The 20,017-nt window shown below is 34.6% G+C and overlaps 2 protein-coding genes across 2 annotated transcripts; one reads left to right on the top strand and one right to left on the bottom strand.

Annotated features, from left to right (window-relative positions):
- Window positions 1-3,389: 3,389 nt before the first annotated feature.
- On the bottom strand, window positions 3,390-4,581 carry LOC136413628 (uncharacterized). Its single transcript, XM_066397306.1, has one exon. The coding sequence runs from the start codon at window positions 4,579-4,581 to the stop codon at window positions 3,913-3,915; it is 669 nt and encodes a 222-aa protein (XP_066253403.1). The 3' UTR covers window positions 3,390-3,912.
- Window positions 4,582-13,462: 8,881 nt separating this feature from the next.
- LOC136413397 (piggyBac transposable element-derived protein 2-like) lies at window positions 13,463-14,578 on the top strand. The gene has a single exon (XM_066396928.1). It carries the CDS (start codon window positions 13,463-13,465, stop codon window positions 14,576-14,578), a length of 1,116 nt encoding a protein of 371 aa, XP_066253025.1.
- Window positions 14,579-20,017: the final 5,439 nt, after the last annotated feature.

The following is a 20,017-nucleotide window of genomic DNA, read 5'->3' as shown; positions in this document are numbered from 1 at the left end:
ATCTTCACAAATCGTATTTTTTTAAGAAGCGGAGACTTTTATCAAGAATGACTTTTTGTGGAAAAGCAACATTTTTTGTCCATTTGTCCTCTTGAGCCCTCTATCTGTGGACATACTGTATACTGTCACAAAAATTACATTTTAATACTAAGCAGGCGTTTGAATTGAATAGGGGAACTAATGAGCTCCCCAGCTTACAGGAGTTCTTACAGTTCCTGGAGAAATGGTTTAGCGCCTTGGAAAATTTATCGGGACCTGAGCCCAGGGGTAAATCTACACATTTTACGGTAAACAATAATGAAAAAGGAAGGCCAAATTCAGGGGTATCATGCGCTTATTGTAAGGGACTTAATCATAATATTGCTAAATGCTTTAAATTCAATGCATTGCAGGTTTTTCAGAGAAACAGTTTGTTATTGCAAATAAATTGTGCTTCAAATGTCTATCGGAACATTTAGTCAGTACGTGTCCATGGCCAGGGTGTTCTATTTGTAATAGCGGGCATAACGCACTTTTTCATATCAAATCAAGGAGCCAACCTGGTGGCCAAACTTGGGACAAACAATCTCACGGAAATAATTCTCAATCAAATGGGGTAACTCAAGCTAGCTCAAAAATGAATCATCAATCATCTAGTAGTGAAGTAAAAAACGGTAAACAGGCCAGCAGTAGCTCATTAAATGAGTCAATTCAGTCTTTATCGGCATGTGCACTAAATAAGACACATTATGTGCTGTTAGCAACAGTGAGGATCTGTCTTTTTGATAGCAATGGATATTCAGTTTCTGCCACAGCTTTACTAGACAACGGGTCTCAAAGCTACCTCATACGCAAGGAACTAGTCAAATATTTAATTTATCAGATATACAGGGTGTCCTCGAATTGCGTGGCCAAAATGATACCGCAGATTATTTAAGTAAAAATAAGTCGATTTAACTAAAGGCCGTGTAAGGTTAAGGGGTCAATTTGGCCTCCACGGGCGATCGATCTGAAATTTTTACCAATTGTCTCTATCACTCAAAGGACTTACCACATAAAATTTGAACTTTCTAAGTTTCACCATTCAAGGGTAGGACGGGGTTGAGGGTGAAAACTTTAAAACGCCATATCTCGGGAACTATTCATCGTACAGCGTGGGGCAAAATGGTGCGTCCTTCAGTAACCACCTTCTTATTTTCATATACTTGGAGATTTATCGGTTGATGCCAAAGGGCCGAAATCTCAAAAAAAAAACTTAGGTGATTTTAGGGGAGTTCGCACTTTGGTACACTAACCATTTTTGCACACTGTGTAGAGCGCCTCTCGAAGTATCTACCCACGTTGAATCAGATTTGTATCAAATTCAGTATTTGGGATCTAACGATTCAAAGTATAGGTATACAGGGTTATTCACCCAACCCGTTCATTAGAAGTTTACTAGGATCTAAAAGTGATACGAATTTGAAAATTTGGAGTTAAGTTAAGTTCGACATATACTATTTTTTTAAAATATTTTCAACTTGCTGTCACTTCCGGTTTAACCGGAAATAGCTGTAACTTACTTATTTCAAATGGAACTCTCAGTATATTATTTTATTTTTAGATTCTACATAATATTTTAGGTACATTTTCTGTATAATGTTCTATACTTAGTTCTTACCGTTTTTGAGATATTTGACCTTGAATTAAAACATGCCTCTGTAATGACCAATTTTAAAATTGCGTATCTCTGTAGTTATTAAAGACATAATATCCATATTTTTCAGAATGTCAATACATAGTCTTAGGTTCACTCTTTCACTATTTACATGGCTTAGTATTATACAGGGTGTCCAAAATTCAGCTCCTGACATTTACATTTTTGAAGTTGCAAAAGTCGTTTTTTTTTAATGGGACACCCTATAACTTTAAGCAGTACCAAGTAGAAAATGTAATTCTCCATTGAACTGTATTAGGGTTACCTATACCTATTCCAAACCATTTTCGAGATAATTAAGTTTATGTGAAACTAATAGTACATATTCATTCTGGTAAATTTTTATTCTTCGCGTAGTTGGCCATGGAAGAGAAATAATGACAGATATTACTTGCGTTGTGCGTTTTTGTTTTTCGGTGGCTGTTAGTAGCAAAATTAAAGTGAAACTTTGAATCAAAATTGAGAATATCAGCGTTTGTGTATTCTTCCAACCTAAGACTATGTATTAACATTCTGAAAAATATGGATATTATGTCTTTAATAACTACAGAGATATGCAATTTTAAAATTGGTCATTACAGAGGCATGTTTTTAATTCAAGGTCAAATATCTCAAAAACGGTAAGAACTAAGTATAGAACATTATACAGAAAATGTACCTAAAATATTATGTAGAATCTAAAAATAAAATAATATACTGAGGGTTCCATTTGAAATAAGCAAGTTACAGCTATTTCCGGTTAAACCGTAAGTGACAGCAAGTTGAAAATATTAAAAAAAAATAGTATATGTCAAACTTAACTTAACTCCAAATTTTCAAATTCGTATCACTTTTAGATCCTAGTAAACTTCTAATGAATGGGTTGGGTGAATAGCCCTGTATACCTATACTTTGAATCGTTAGATCCCAAATACTGAATTTGAAACAAATCTGATTCAACGTGGGTAGATACTTCGAGAGGCGCTCTACACAGTGTGCAAAAATGGTTAGTGTACCAAAGTGCGAACTCCTCTAAAATCACTTAAGTTTTTTTTTTTAGATTTCGGCCCTTTGGCATCAACCGATAAATTTCCAAGTATATGAAAATAAAAAGGTGGTTGCTGAAGGACGCACCATTTTGCCCCACGCTGTACGATGAATAGTTCCCGAGATATGGCGTCTTAAAGTTTTCACCCTCAACCCCGTCCTACCCTTGAATGGTGAGACTTAGGAAGTTCAAATTTTATGTGGTAAGTCCTTTGAGTGATAGGGTAAATGGTAAAAATGGTGGTAAAAATTTCAGATCGATCGCCGTGGGGGCCGAATTGACCCCTTAACCTTACACGGCCTTTGCCTCAGTCCAAAAGTTTATAATCACGGAGTTGCAGGGTGTTAAAGTTGAAAAAATAAATCGCATTTTCTTTAATATCTTTCGATTCCTTTGAGCTAATTTCACGAAATTTCGTATCTGAGGGTGTTTTAGAATGCCAAATTCAAATTTATTAACCATTTAGTTGTATTTTCTAGAGGGCACCACAAGCGACCTTTAGCACACATTTAAACCTCTGTAACCTTTTTGTGCCATAGTGTATGTCATTTTGGCATTAAAAAATCTTTTTTCCTACCTTTTATACTTAGAAAAGGTATACTTTATTGAAGTCGCTAGAAGCAACGGTTTCTGAGAAAAACGCATAATTCTAATGCGTCGCACATTTGCGTTATCACTTTTGGTAACAGTACCGTAAACGGTTTTCGCTCCGATCGTTCTGATTTTTTAATATGTTATTCTAAAGGTCATTTTGAACAACTTTTCTAAAGGGACAAGAGCGCGCAAATGCCTCTTTCACACTTTTTTTGAGGTTGAACATTTTTCCAAATCCAACTGTCTTACGAGATCGTGGAGCGAATAGGGGTGCTGGGTGGGGTAAACTGCTTCACTATGGGTATGTAATATTTTGTTGCTTTAAAGATCTGAAACGTTGTTGATAATTACCTCACTCAGTACTCCAATTCACTCCATGAATCCCGAAAGACACTTCACTTAATCGACTAAAATACTAGCGTGGCCCCTGCGCAAGAAAGATACACAAAAATTTTACAATTTTATTTTAATTGCAATCGCAATTGAAAAAAATATAAATTCTGATCAATATAAGTAAATGAATAACATATTGCTTGATAAGAATTGAAACTAAATGAAATAAATTTCCTTTACTGAGGTGATCCGAACTAACCTGAACTAAATGAAATAAATTTCCTTACTGAGGTGGATGTAACTTTGCAATTTCAATAGAGAAATAATGAATGTCGCTTAATAAAGGAAATGACCGTTTAAACAAAAATTCTGCTAGATATCCAACAAAATGGGGCTCTTTTCTTCCATATCTGGGAATTCCACCACGGACATCTCTCCATACACGCTCTATATTCTGAGTGTGAATTTGCGGATCATTAGGATCAACATACTGAAGGGAGTGATTAATTTGCAAGTGCTGATATTCTTCATTTTTTAAAACATCATATGCTCTCCAACAATCCGATACAATAGTGGTTCCAGGAGGTATCCATTCTTTAATAATTTGGAGCAAAGTTTGTGAGGTCCTATTTTCAACTGGAACTAGAAAAACTCTCTTAGTATCTCTCTCGAACCCACCAAAGATCCATTTTCCTTGAATCCTACGTCCTCTATTGAATTTTCGCTTCCCAAACTTTGCTTCATCTATTTCCACAATTTTTCCAACTCCACCAATTTTTTCTGAATTTTTAAGTACCCACTGAATATATACTTCTCTGCAATATGATGACCACTTTACAACAGTATTGGAATTGCATTTAAGCTCTTTCATTATAAACCGTTGTCGAGGAAATCCTAATCGTAACCACAAAACAGTGAAATACATTATATTCTCCAACGATAATTTCGACATTTTAAACCACGTTCCTCTTTTTGCATTTTTTTTGCAGGCACACTTCTTAAATTTTTTACTTTTCTTGCATTTTCGGCCACAAGTAAACAATAAACTATTTATGTTAATTTCTAATCGATTTTTACAAGTTTTGCAATAGCTATATTTCACTAACAGTCCATGATTTATTAAAAAATCCACGAATTGCCTTCTATCACTTAACATTACGATAAAATCTTTTAACGATAATTGATAACCGTTATAAACCATCTTTCCCTTCAAACTAGTCCAAAATATCAAAACAAATATCAAAACAAAACGTTTTTATGTGAGACGTGAATGCTGGGAGAATCAAGCAATGTTGTCGAATTGATAAATAAAAAATGATTATTTGGATGAAAAATGGAAATGTGTTACCTTACCTTACCTTACCCCACCCAGCACCCCTATTCGCTCCACGGTCCCGTAAGACAGTTGGATTTGGAAAAATGTTCAACCTAAAAAAAAAGTGTGAAAGAGGCATTTGCGCGCCCTTGTCCCTTTAGAAAAATTGTTTAAAATGACCTTTAGAATAACATATTAAAAAATCAGACCGATCGGAGCGAAAACCGTTTACGGTATAATTACCAAAAATATATATAAAATGGTGAACATTTTGAACATTTACTGTGATAGCAAATTAAATGAAAAAAAAATTAAATCAAAAACTTACATAAGTTAATTTAATTAATTAGTTAATTTTATTTCTCTTTGTTGTTGTTTCTTTGTTAATTATTATTTATATTTTATCTTTAGTAATAATTGTTTTTAAAAAACTTGAACACTTTTTTTTTAACGGGAAATAATTTTAAGTTAATTTACATGCATCATCAGCTTTACATGCGTTTTTCTCAGAAACCGTTGCTTCTAGCGACTTCAATAAAATATACCTTTTCCAAGTATAAAAGGTAGGAAAAAAGATTTTTCAATGCCAAAATGACATACACTATGGCACAAAAAAGTTACAGAGGTTTAAATGTGTCCTAAAGGTCGCTTGTGGTGCCCTCTAGAAAATACAACTAAATGGTTAATAAATTTGAATTTGGCATTCTAAAACACCCTCAGATACGAAATTTCGTGAAATTAGCTCAAAGGAATCGAAAGATATTAAAGAAAATGCGATTTATTTTTTCAACTTTAACACCCTGTAACTCCGTGATTATCAACTTTTGGACCGAGGCAAATTTAGTTAAATCGACTTATTTTTACTCAAATAATCTGCGGTATCATTTTGGCCACGCAATTCGAGGACACCCTGTATAACAAGGGAGTTCAAATTTCAGGAATAGCCGGAAAAAATTGAATTTGTAAGGAAATGGTAGATGTCTCGATTTTTCCAAATATCCATAATGGGAGAAATAATCAGGAAATAAATATGTCTTGCTTGGTCCTTGACAAAATTATATGTCGCAAAATACATTAGACATCAATAACCTTCCAATTTCTAAGGATTTAAAGTTGGCGGATCCAACTTTTTATAAGTCAAAATCAATTGATCTACTCATTGGAGCTGATGTCTATTATAATTTATTGGTGCCAGGAATGGTAAGACTAGGAAATTGCTTGCCAATGCTACAAAACTCTTCACTGGGTTGGGTCATTGCAGGGAATGAACCTGACCATTTTTTGGCACATTTAGGCACAGTCAATAACAATAAGGCTTCATTATTCGCAAGCATTTCAGAGATTCATCGCTTAATGAAAAGGTTTTAGCATTCTGAAGAAGTTGCTGTTAATAAGGGTGCCGATTTTTTGTTAGAAAACAATTTAACAGAGAATATTTTTAGGGATACCACAGCGATTTTGAAGGATGGTTCCTTTCAAGTTAGCCTGTCATTAAACACGCCGACGGAAAACTGTAAATTAGGTGACACATATACAATGGCCAAGAAGAGGTTTTGTAATTTGGAAAAACGATTTATTAAGGACAACGATTTGTTTTTAGAATATAAAAGGTTTATCAATAAATATGTGTCATTAGGGCACGCCAAGTATGTACCACTTACCTTTAAAAATGATGCTGGGCAGAATAAATACTTTCTTCCTCATCATTGTGTAATTAAACAAGAAAACGCGACAACCAAACTCAGAGTTGTTTTTTATGCTTCAATGAAGTCTTCAACGGGTATTCATTAAATGATACCATATTGAAGGGTTTTACCGTTCAACCGGAATTAGTGGACATTTTAGGTAGATTTAGGCTGTTTAAATTCGTTCTAATTGCAGACAATGAAAAGATGTACCGGCAGATTAAGGTTGACCCTTCGTAAACCTTCTTGCAAAATATTTTATGGAGAAATGACCCTATGGAATCGTTAAAATGCTTGGAACTGCGAACCGTAACGTACGGTATTAATAGTGCACCTTTTTTGGTAATAAGGTGTTTGTTTGAATTAGCAAGCAAAAATGTTGCGACCTATACTCTCACTGCGAACACTGTACTGGCTCAATGTTATGTTGATGACATTTTAGGGGCGAGCGGAAACATGCAAAGATTTATTAGAATTAAAAGATCAGTTATGGAACTTACTAGGATTAGCTCCGTTCAAATTGCGTAAGTGGAACACTAATTGTACGGAATTCGCACTACAGTGTGGCATCACTGAACCGTTTCACGAATATAGTATCAAATCAGAAGACAAGTCAAGCGAGGTTTTAGGTATTTCGCGGAATTCAAGGTCAAGGTCGGACATGTTCTCAGTTACTTTACCCCAACAAATTAACAAATCAGTAACGAAACGGAATGTGCTTTCAGTCATCGCTCAACTGTATGATCCATTGGGTTTGATTGCCCCGGTAATAGTCATTGCAAAAATGCTCATGCAAAAAATTTGGTTAGCTAAATTAGAGTGGGGTGAAGAATTATTTTCAAAATTAAGAATCGATTGGGATAGTTTTGTGACAAGCATCTTGGTTTTGTCAGATTTAAAAATATCTAGGTGGTTATTTAATGATAAAAAATGTCAGACAATTGAAATTAATGGTTTTGCTGACGCAAACTTAAGGGCGTTTGGTGCCTGTGTCTATCTAAGAGTTTTGTACCCAGATCACACAGTCTCCTGTAACCTTGTTTGTTCCACAAGTTGTTTGTTCCCGAGTTGCCCCACTCAAAACTATAACTATTCCCAGGTTAGAGCTGAATGCGTGTGTTCTTTTGGCAAGACTAGTTACAAGGGTGCTGGACATGTATAAGAATAGCTTCTTTGTGAGTAAGGTTAACTTATGGATAGATTCTCAAATAGTATTGTGTTGGATAAAATCACACCCTTCTCGTTGGAATATGTTTGTCTCAAAGAGGGTAGCCGTAATACAAGAATTAACGTTAAATTTTCAATGGCGGCATGTGCCATTGGCAGATAAACCTTGTCTTATTGCTTGAAATTTATTAACAACACAAAATTACATGAGTCAACTAGAATGATAGGTCCGTTGGCGGTAACAGAATTAGATAATGCACTCACGGTAATCGTAAAACATTTGCAAAACAAACACTTTTCAAGGGAAATCTCGCAACTGGCCGAATTTAAAATGATTAAGAACAAGGCTATTCTATCATTAAATCCATTTTTGGATCATAATGGCATTCTGCGTGTAGGGAGCAGACTTGCAAATGCCAATGTTTGCTATGACCAAAGGCATCCTATTTTATTACCATCGAACAGTTATGTAGTCACGTCAATGTTGAAATTTGAACACGTAAAACTGTATCATGGCGGTCCACATACGGTCTTGTCAAATTTTAGGTTACGGTATTGGTCGTTAAACGGATTAAGAGAAGTTTAACGCATAATAAAAAATTGAGTAACATGCCATCGGTTCAAGTGTCAGTCCGCTCAGCAAATTATGACCGACCTACCAAGGAATAGGGTGCTGTCTACCTGGACCTTTCAAAAGGTAGGGATTGACTTCGGCGGTCTTTTTTTAATAAAAACTTCCAAAACACGACGAACTTCCCTCATAAAATCATATATTGGTATGTTCGTGTGCATGGTCACAAAATGTGCGCACATAGAACTAGTAACAGGGTTGACCACAGAAGCATTTTTGCTGATATTCAAGCGATTCATCTCGCGTCGAGGCAATACTACCACAATTTACAGCGATAACGCAACAAATTTCTTGGACACTCACAATCAATTACGGGAACTGCACGACTTTTTTAAGGGTAAGAAAAAGCCATCGTCGAATTTCTATTAACCACGAATATTGAGTGGAAATTTATTCCGCCATGATCACTTCACGGGGGGGGGGGGGGGAGGAGGTATAAGTAGCTGCCATACAAAGCACGAAACATCTTCTTTTGCGGGTAATTGGGAAAACTCGTTTAACTTTCGAGGAATTTAGCACTGTATTAGCTCAGATCGAGGCAATTTAAAATTCTCGGCCGGTGTACCCATTATCCAACGAGACAGCAGATTTATCTGTCTTAACACCGGGTCACTTTCTAATTAGAGACAGTCTAAGAACGTATTCAGAACTAGAGGTTATCGACATCCCTGACAATTATCTATCTATTTGGCAGAAATGTTCCAAAATGCAACAACATTTTTGGAAGCGGTAGCCAGTGGAGTACTTAAATCAGTTACAAAATCGTCCAAAATGGTTGAAACTCTGTGAAAACCTAAAATTAAACCAAGTCGTTCTAATCCGCGACGATAACAGATGGGCAATGGATAGAATTACGGAGCTACTTCCTGGAGCTGACGGAAAGGTCAGGCTAGAAAAATTAAAAACAAAGTGGGGTACATTAACTAGACCAATCAGAAAGGTATCACCCCTTCCCAATGACGATTAATCTGTAACAGACTTGTATTTTATGTAATTATTGTTAAAATATGTGTTGTAAATTGTATATGATTAGTTATAAAGATTTCGACTATTGTTAGTATTCCAGGACATAATATCGATGGCGCATCAATGCGTCAGAGGGTTTATTTTCATTCTTAATAAGGTGGATGTATGTTCTAGTTAAGTCTTTGTTAAGTTTCTGACAAGAGTAATACTTGAAGCGAGGGGATGGCTTCAACGGGGGGAGTATGTTTAGACTTTTAGCGTGTAGTAAATCATTGTCCGCTTCCCGTTGTAAATCATTGCCAAGGGAAAGCATACCCTTTGTTGAGAAAAAAAACACATGGGCCAACTTGTATCGTTTACAAGTGGACAATGACTAGAAAACATGTTTGCTGCACATGGTGTGCAGTTGAACAAGGACCAGGGAAACAAGTAATGGTGATATACACCAGAAAAAAACCAGAACACTTTGGCCAGTTGGTCAAGTCAGGCGCGCTTGATATCCTTCGGAATTTTTATTGTTAGCATTGTTAAGTTGTTATTTTCGTTAATTATTAAAATAAATAATTTGAAAAGCATCACAACTGAGAAGTTAATTCCTCACGTGTACGTCGTCTACGAACCCTTATTTATCACTGAGTAAATCGAGATGATATGAGGATAGTAATCATTATCCAACAGATGCTAAATGTTCCTTTATAATTATTGTAGAACTCGCTCCTACTGTTGAAAGGTGCTTGCAAAATTACGTGTTTCCCATCGATTAATCCCAAATAATACGAAAAATTAGTTTTTTCTTTAAATTTTCTCTCTACCTCTAACCGCTGAGCTTCTGATTAAGGCAACTGAAATTAAAAATAATAGAAATTTGTAATTTATAGATAGTTGAAGTTGAAGGAGCATATACTGAGAATATGGACAATCAAGAAATGGAAGAAAGAAGTATTGTAGAAACCGAGAAGGACAAAAACACTGAAGTGGATGATAATTCCTACAGTGGCTCTTCTAGTATAGCAAGAACTCCATGAAATTCAATCAAAAAAGCAGTAAAACGAAAGATGCATATTAAAGAAAACAAATTGAAGAAAAAAAAAAGACATAGCTTTTGCTACAATGCAGTCATTGATGACAGAAAAGGAATTCAAACGGAGCAAACATAAATATACTATATTTGGCGAACTGTTAGGATATAACATGAGAAAATTACCCACAGAACATGAACGATAAATTACGCAATTTAAAATAAATACAATCCTCTATGAAGCTTCTATGGGTTACTTCCGTCAATCTTCGAAATTTTCACAACTTTCGTTTGGACAAACTTCGGCTAGTTTTCCCTATCCAATACCAAGCCTCAGTTTGACTAACTCTGATCATCATTTGGAGGAAAGGTATAACGATCCATCAAACATATGTTACAAAGAATTTCTATGAAGGGCTTGGTAAAAATTGTACCAAACTTTGCAAATTTATAACATTTTTTCTAACCATAAACTTATTTACCTTTATTGCCTTTTAATCCATCAACTGGAGACTCGCATATTTCTGGAACGATTTTTGAAATACTTTGTTTTGAAATTCCAAATATGTATATCAGACTTTGATAAGAATCTTCTGTAACCAAATACCTTAAGGTTAGAGCCAGTCTGGCAATTGCGGTTATACTTTTCCTGTAATTGATGTCTTGAGGGACAATTTTAGGACCAATTAACTTTGTTAAGTATTCCAAGTCACTTAAAGACATTCTTGTAAAATTTTTAAAGTCGCTGGCGTCTTCCAATCTCAAATCGATCAAAAGGGTACTACGAATTCGATTTTGTAATAGAGTTTTCACTCACCATCTTCGCTTTCTTTTTATTGAAGAAAGAAAACCTTAATCTGCCTAAAAGCAATAATATTGATAAGGCGGCCCGCCAAATGTATATGCGGGGTCAGCGTTTTTAGTGTTACTTTGCATGTGTGTTCTTTTTTATTTTATATAGTTAGTCTGTAATATATCGTGTTGTAATCAGGTGCTCCCTTTTCTTTTCCTCACCCACTGAAGCAACCCTCAATACTTTTTTGTGTTGACAGGAGAGTAAAACTGTTGTAGCACTACATATAACAGGTCTACAGAACATTTGGTGCCGAAAAGACAAAAACTGTTTTTGAATATGCTTATTATTCTCATACTAAAGGTACATATATTTTTTAAAATTTCTTCGTTATTACAATACAAAGATGTCGTCTAATTCGAACAATTATTAAATATTAAATTTTTTTTCAAAAATTGTCTTGTTATTGAGATAGAATGCTACGTGTGGGAATTATGAAATTAATGTGGTAAAGACAGCTTCTAACGCTGTATTGAAGGCTCCATAGAGTTTTAAAGAAAATAATATACAGGGTGTTGAAATTCCAAAAAGATTCTAAAAAGATTTTTTCCTAGTCCTGACCTGCAATTTACAAACTCCGTTAATGGTATCTTATAGTGTACATTGAGACGTGACTACCCACGAAATTTGAATTAGTTATAACGAGTTGGTCAAAAGTTATGACTATCAAGTCATTGAGTAAAAAAAAGGAAAACGCCCTGTATCTCGAGAATGAATCGAGATTTACCTATGATATTTGGGAGAATTTGAATCACGGTGAAGTATTCTAGCCCTCGATGGCGTATGTACAGTTAACTCCGAAACACCCTGTATATACAGCCTGTCCAGTTTTCGTTGGACAACGGCTGTATCTCGGTAAATAGAGCAAGTAGCAACTTCGGACAAAAAAATTTATTACTAATGTGACTATGAAAAATCTCTGAAAAATATTTTCAGCTTCGTGAAATCGCCGTAAGGGAGCGTAGTAGGGACGGTAGTTCCTTAAAATCGACAAATCTATACTAAGTCACTAGTTAAGTAGCACATTTTAATTTACTATCAATAAGATTACATCATTCTGAAACTTTTTTGTTCGACACATAATTTCATAACTTACATAATAAAAGTGGAGGAAGCCGATGAATCATTCTAAGTTCAAACTATCATATCTCTGTTTCTAATTATCCGATTTCAGTGATTCTGTACTTCGTTGTGAAGGAATTATAAGCCGATTTAATATCCACATTAACCAAAAATCCATAGTCCAGAACAAAATCGCTAGAGGGCATTCTTTCAGGTAATAGCGTTTTCTTCATTTTTCTTTAATAAATCAAATGGAACTGTACTATTTTCATAAGCCCATCTTGTAGAGCTTTAAAAAACCTACACTTTTCCTGAAAAGCGCATTTCAATATTCTTTTTCGTTTTTGACTTATTGATAAATAACTGAAAATTTTAACTTACAACGAGTTTTCCAATAAACGGTAAGTAGGCTTTGGAGTGAAACCAAATGTTTTCGTTATTTTGACAAATAAATGTTATTAAATTCTTTAATTTACAAACACATAACTTAATTCATTTTATTAAAAAAAAAAAATAGCAATATTCAGAAAAAATTAAGTTTAAAAGTTAGAAAAAGGAAATTAGTTCTAAAGTTAAAAGCTATAAATGTTCGAAATGTTTTCCGTCACATTCAATACATCGTCGAATTCTTGACAAAGTCGAATTTACAGATCTCTCAATTTAATTAGTAAATTAAAATGTGCTACTTAACTAGTGACTTAGTATAGATTTGTCGATTTTAAGGAACTACCGTCTCTACTACTCTCCCTTACGGCGATTTCACGAAGCTGAAAATATTTTTCAGAGATTTCTCATAGTCACATTAGTAATAATGTTTTTTGTCCGAAGTTGCTACTTGCTCTACTTCCCGAGATACAGCCGCTGTCTAACGAAAACCGGACACCCTGTATATAACCTAATATATATATAGTATACTACGCCCAGATGATACCTCCACTCAAACAGAAGAAGATAGCAATAATTCGGATAAAGAAACTACCAATCCAAATCATCTTTCAAGAGGCATCTTGAATCAGATTTGCGAGTTGCGAAATAATGCCAATTGGAATAGCGAAGATGACATTCTCTTATCCGAAGTGAAAGAAACGATGTTATCAGTTATGAATCAGGCTTTCACAATTAAAAATATTACCAAAATGCCACCAACTAAACGTATTAAAAATAACTGGTCAGAAAATATACCCACATGTAACCTAAATAGAACATATAATCTAAGAGCTTCATCAGCAAAGGCTCTGGAAGCTAAAACACCATTGGAATTTTTCTATCTTTTTTGGGGTAAAGATATTATTAAAACCATTGCGACTGAATCAGACAAATATGCACAACAAAAAAATTCAGCTTTAAATGTAAAAAAAGAAGAAATTTACGTGGTACTTGGTGCTATGTTGTTGAGTGGATATTCTAAATGTCCGAAAAAACATATGTATTGGAACAATTCGGACGATGTCCCAAAAATACTTTACAATAGTATTTGTCTAAATCGATTTGAATTTATATTGCCACATTTGCATTTCAACGATAATTTTCTGATTGATAAAACAGATAAACTGTACAAATTGCGTCCACTAATAGAGCATTTGAATAAAAGTTTCAAGGAACACGGAGGCTTAGAAGAGCATATTTCGATCGACGAGGATATGATATCATATTATGGAAAACATTATGCCAAGCAATTTATAAAAGGCAAACCGACAAGATTTGGATACAAGAACTGGGCACTGTGTACCAATACTGAATATTGTGTTACATTTGAAATATACACTGACAAATCTGGTACTGAACATGTAAAACGATTTGGACTTGGTGGGGACGTCGTAATGAATTTATTGAAAAATGCTATGATAGGTCATAATTTAGACTACAAAATCTATTTTGACAATTATTTTACTACTTTAGTTTTATTGCGCCATCTTGCCAAAATGAAAATATGTGTATTAGGTACCGTTCATGAAAACAAAATGGTACGATGTCCCTTTCCAGATAAGAAAAAATGGAGTACGAAACCAAGAGGTTCGTATAAGTTCTTGGCATCTGAATCAGTACTAATAGTAAAGTGGAAGGACAATAAAGTGGTATCTGTAGCATCTAATTTTTCCGATAATACAATCGTCAAAACTTCCCGGTGGTGCAGAGAAACAAAGTTGAAAAAACAGATTGATCAACCTCTTATGGTGGCAATCTATAATGCAGGAATGGGTGGGGTTGACAAAATGGATAATTTGGTGGCTGTGTATCGGACAAGAATCTGACAGCACAAGTGGTATTGGCCAATTTTTTGATATCTACTTGATGTCTCGATATTGAATGCTTGGATACTAATGAAAAAGCTATTACCCAAGGACCTCAAGTGTTCAAGTTTATTAGTTTTTAAAAGGTACATCGCCCAATCTCTTTTGAAAACGTATAAGACCGCTCCATCTAAGGGACGAGTATCTGCTGTACTTAATATAAGATTGGACAATGTTGGACATCTAATTTTATACAATGAAACTCATAGACGATGTAAATATTGTTCAAAGAAAATTAATTTCATATGCAAAAAGTGCAATATTGGTTTACATCCCAAAGAATGTTTTAAGTTGTATCACACAAAATAAATATTAATTTCTTTAGTTTACTGTAAATTTATATAATTAGCATAATGTTTCTGTTCTTAGGGCTTCTAATATATTTATCTTTAATTTACAATAATTTTTAAAAAAATAGTCGTAATGCACGGAGTCCATTATAATGGACATGCCGTTATGACAGTTTTAGGACCTACACTTTTTTTACCTGTTTTTCATCATTTTGGGAATAAATATGATAAAAATATAGTGGTGCAAAAAGAATATATAAACAAAAGTAACTTCATGCACTAATGGGTTAATCAGAAAACGCAAACAAAAATAAAATCTAGATTCAAAGAATTCGAATCAAACCTGTCATTTTTAGTTTTACCGAATCTTACTAAAAATTTACCGCTATTCAAATTTCCCAAATCAATACTTTCAATTCCAGAAAACATAAATTTAGCCGATGAACAATTTAACGAACCAAAACAAATTGATATTCTGTTGGAAGTAGACGTATTCTATAATTTGATAGGTTCGGGTAGAATAAAATTAGGTAAAAAATTACCGATATTACAAAAAACCTTTCTAGGTTGGGTAATATCAGGTAACTTCACATATCCCGAGTCTAAGAATAGGAAGGTATTATGTAACTTAACCCTTAAGTACTCGCGTAGGAGTATGGAGTGCTCAGTATTATTACAAACCGTAATAACTCCATTTCCATGCTTGTCAAATGGGTTTTACTCCCACCTAACCTACCAGTGTGAGTAGGTATTCGTTTATCTAAAAGAGTTTCCAGATATGGACGCTTCTGTGGATAGATGTTCGAAAGGTGCACAGAGTGCTCCGACGAGAATATTAATGTTGTTTTTTTTGCATTTTACTTTCTTCACAATAATTTATTTTAAATTAAAAGTCAATAATTATTTTGATTTAAGGGAAAAAACAGTTTTCGCAATATTTACAATTTTTAGAACCCCGAAAAATCAAAAAATGTTGACCGATGAAAAACTTGCCAGATATTTGGAATTAGATGATAACTGCATTGATTTGTCTAAGGAAGAAGTGGACAAATATTGTGAAAGAGACTATGATAATGATGAATTTGGCGTCCAGCAAAGTGATTATAACAGCGAGTCAGAGCAAAGCGAGGATGAATTGAAATCGGATGATTTGGGCCTACAAAGCAATAAATTCTACATAGGGAAAGACCAAGAAACAAAGTGGTATAAAACATCAATAGTTAGTCACTTTAGTAAAACGAGAGCGTGTAATATAGTAAACATTTCTTCTGGTCCTAAACAGTGCTCAATGGACATTTTGAATGAAGTATCGGCATTTTTGAAAATAGTCGTTATTGATTTGATTGATAACATTGTTAGTTGCAACAATTTATATACAGGGTGAGTTTTTTAAGTGTGTCACGTAAATATCTTTGAAGTTATGAGTTTTAGAAAAAAAAGTTTAAAATAAAAAAGGGATTATATGAAAGGGGAAAACTTTTGGCATCATCACTGTTTCGATTCAAGGTCATCTTCAGGCTCTAATCAAGGTCAACTTTGTTTTTTCAAATGGACACCTCACATTTTTTTGACAGGTTCTGATTTGTTGTTCCAAACAAACATGTTTTTACTTGAAACATTTTTTTATTCATTTGATAGTTTTGGCACAAACTGACATTTTTAAAGAATTTTGTTCTAACGAAAATGCTTGTATCGATACGTTCAAGAGAAGAAATTTTAAAAAAACATAATTTTTAAACAAGTCAATCAAATAAGTGTTCAAAATGATGTCCTTCTACTTCAATGCATTTAGCGATTCTCATTTTGAATGACTTGGATATTCCAATATGTTTCTGGTCGAATAAAGAAAGAATAAAAAAAACGTAATAAATACCAGGTCTACCGGTATGAAATGAGCGCTATTTTGTGAAAATAAAACACCAATTTTAACAAGGAAAGAAAAAGAAACTTTATTCAAAATATTGACCATTGTTTTCTACACATTTTGACCACCTTTCTGGAAATTTATGAATACCACGCCAATAGAAATGTGCCTCTTTGGCATCAAACCAATTAGACACCCAATTTTCTACTTCTTCGTAGGAATCGAAGTATTGCTTAGCCAATGCGTGTCCCATCGATGAAAACAAATGGTAGTCCGAAGGAGCCAAGTCTGGTGAATACGGCGGATGGGGTAGCAACTCCCAGCTAAGTGTTTTGATGGTATCCTGAACCGGTGTTGCTTTGTGTGGAGGTGCGTTGTCATGGAGCAAAATTACCTTCCCATGTCTTCTGGCCCATTCTGATCGTTTTTCGATCAACGCATTGTTTAAATTAATCAATTGTTGTCAGTAGCGAACAGTATTAACGGTTTCACCAGGTTTTAAAGGCTCGTGGTGCACCACACCTTTCTGATCCTACCAAACACACAGCATTGCCTTCTTGCCGAATCGATCAGGTTTTGCAGACGACGTTGATGGTTGTCCTAGATCAACCCATGATTTTTTCCGTTTAGGATTTTGAAAATAAATCCATTTTTCATCTCCAGTAACAATTCGATGCAAAACTGATTTTCTTTCGTGCCTTTGAAGCAAAATTTCACTGATGTTTTTTCGGTTCTCCATCTGTCTTTCATTCAATTCATGCGGCACCCATTTTCCACATTTTTGGATCTTTCCCATAGCTTTTAAACGATCAGAAATTGTTTGTTGTGTAACATTTAACATTTCTGCCATTTGCTTTTGACTTAAAGTGTCATCTTCATCCAATATTGATTGCAATTCGGCGTCTTCAAACTTTTTTGGTGGTCTGCCACGTTCTACGTTTTGCATATCAAAATTGTTATTTCTGAATCGTTGAAACCATCTTTTGCATGTTGCTTCTGATAAAGCATAATCACCATATGTCTCGACAAGCATTCGATGCGACTCTGCAGCACTTTTCTTCAAATGAAAGCAAAGTATTAACGCTTTCCGCAAATCATCATTTTGTGGTACAAAATTCGACATTTTTGGCACAATGAAATAATATAGTGTTATTTGTTCAAGGACTTGATTTGTACTAAATATGTTTGTCAGTTTGTATACCAATCAAGCAAACAAAAAAAAAGGTTTGTTTACAACAAATGCCCTATATCGAGACATTTATATCCTGACGCTCATTTCATACCGGTATACCTAGTAGATGTTTTTTCAATTTGTAAACGAGTAGGACCCACAGTCCTACTCGCTTACAGTTTCAATTCAGTTTTAGAATAATAAATATTGTAAAATGGCAGTGCGATTTTCAAAAGACGAAAAAATTTAAATTATTTTTGCTTATGGCGAATCAGGTAGAACTTCTACTGCAACGGAGCAGCGTTATGTCGAGCGTTTCCCACAAAACGTACTTCCGTCACGGACTTTTGTCAATAAAATTGTGAGTTTATTTCGAGCAACAGGAAGTGTCGAAGCACAAAAAAGGGCACGCTCAAAGACTGTCGTTAGAAATGAAAACAATCAAATTGATATTTTAGCTGCCATTGCGCTTGATCCTCATGTAAGTACTCGCCAGCTGGCTGAAGAGTCTGGTATTTCACAAAGTAGTGTTTGTAAAATTTTAAAAAATCATAAGTTTAATCCTTACCACTTCTCTCTTCATCAAGAACTACATGGTGACGATTTTCAAAACCGAGTTACCTTTTGTACTTGGGCTCAAAAAAAATCAGACAAAATGATGATTTTTTCTCGAATGTGTTGTTTTCGGACGAGTCTGGATTCACAAACCATGGGCAAGTTAACAGACACAACATGCATTACTGGGCTGTTAAAAATCCCTATTGGTTGCAAGAGGTGGAAAACCAGCGTCCATGGACTGTAAATGTTTGGTGTGGCATTGTAGGAGAACATTTAATTGGCCCTTTTTTTATCGATGGAAATCTTAATGCTGCAAAGTATCTCAATTTTTTAACACATGACTTGCCAATACTTTTGGAAGAAGTCAATCTAAATCGATGAATGACCATGTGGTATCAACATGATGGGTGCCCAGCTCATTATGCAACAGTTCGGAAAAAATTGGATGAAATGTTTCCCCAAAAGTGGATTGGTCGTGGTGGTTATGTTAACTGGCCAGCACGTTCACAAGACTTAACATCTCCAGATTTCTTTCTTTGGTGGTACTTAAAAGAAATTGTCTACGCTGAAGTGCCAACAACTGCTGAAAACATGAAAAAAAGAATAAGAGTAGCTTGCCGTAACATTCCACCAGAAACATATTAGAATATCCAACAGTCATTCAAAATGAGGATCGCTAAATGCATTAAGTAGAAGGACATCATTTTGAACACTTATTTGATTGAATTGTTTAAAAATTATGTTTTTTTTAATTTCTTCTCTTGAATGTATCGATACAAGCATTTTCGTTAGAACAAAATTCTTTAAAAATGTCAATTTGTGCCAAAACTATCAAATGAATAAAAAAATGTTTCAAGTAAAAACATGTTTGTTTTGAACAACAAATCAGAACCTGTCAAAAAATGTGGGGTTTCCATTTGAAAAAACAAAGTTGACCTTGATTAGAGCCTGAAGATGACCTTGAATCGAAACAGTGATGATGCCAAAAGTTTTCCCCTTTCATATAATCCCTTTTTTATTTGAAACTTTTTTTCTAAAACTCATAACTTCAGAGATATTTCCGTGACACACTTAAAAAACTCACCCTGTATATGTCGGATATTTATTAGTTCTTAAGTTCTGCAATTGCAACATTAGAAGAGACAATAAGATGAAGGGCAGACTGACAGCCTTTTAAAAAAAAAGCATTGTCGAGCGAGGTCACTAATACCACGACATATGCCCTATGCCATATGCCCCTATATGGCCATATGCGCTAATTATTTGGGTAACACTAAACTATTGGTCCCTTTGTAATAGGGACCAGCAGGTACTTTTCCCATGGTTCTGAAGGACTCACCAGAACTGAGAAAGTTAAGACAACAGGGACAAAGAACTGGTAGTTAATAGATTGACGAGCAGAAGAGCGGTCGTGGGGTAGTGAATTCGCTAGTCTGTCTTTTCATTCTTTGGCTATTAAAAAGATACTTTTTCTCAAAAATGAAAAACGCATCTAACACTATTCCGACATATACAAA

The sequence above is a fragment of the Euwallacea similis genome, chromosome 14 (assembly GCF_039881205.1).
Source record: "Euwallacea similis isolate ESF13 chromosome 14, ESF131.1, whole genome shotgun sequence".
NCBI lineage: Eukaryota > Metazoa > Arthropoda > Insecta > Coleoptera > Curculionidae > Euwallacea > Euwallacea similis.
The sequence above is the reverse complement of the archived record's forward strand: the minus strand, read 5'-3'. Positions and strand labels throughout refer to the sequence as shown.

Bases quoted from the DNA above. Each gene is read 5' to 3' on its own strand.
- LOC136413628 (XM_066397306.1), bottom strand. From the start codon at position 4,581: ATGTCGAAATTATCGTTGGAGAATATAATGTATTTCACTGTTTTGTGG.
- LOC136413397 (XM_066396928.1), top strand. From the start codon at position 13,463: ATGCCACCAACTAAACGTATTAAAAATAACTGGTCAGAAAATATACCC.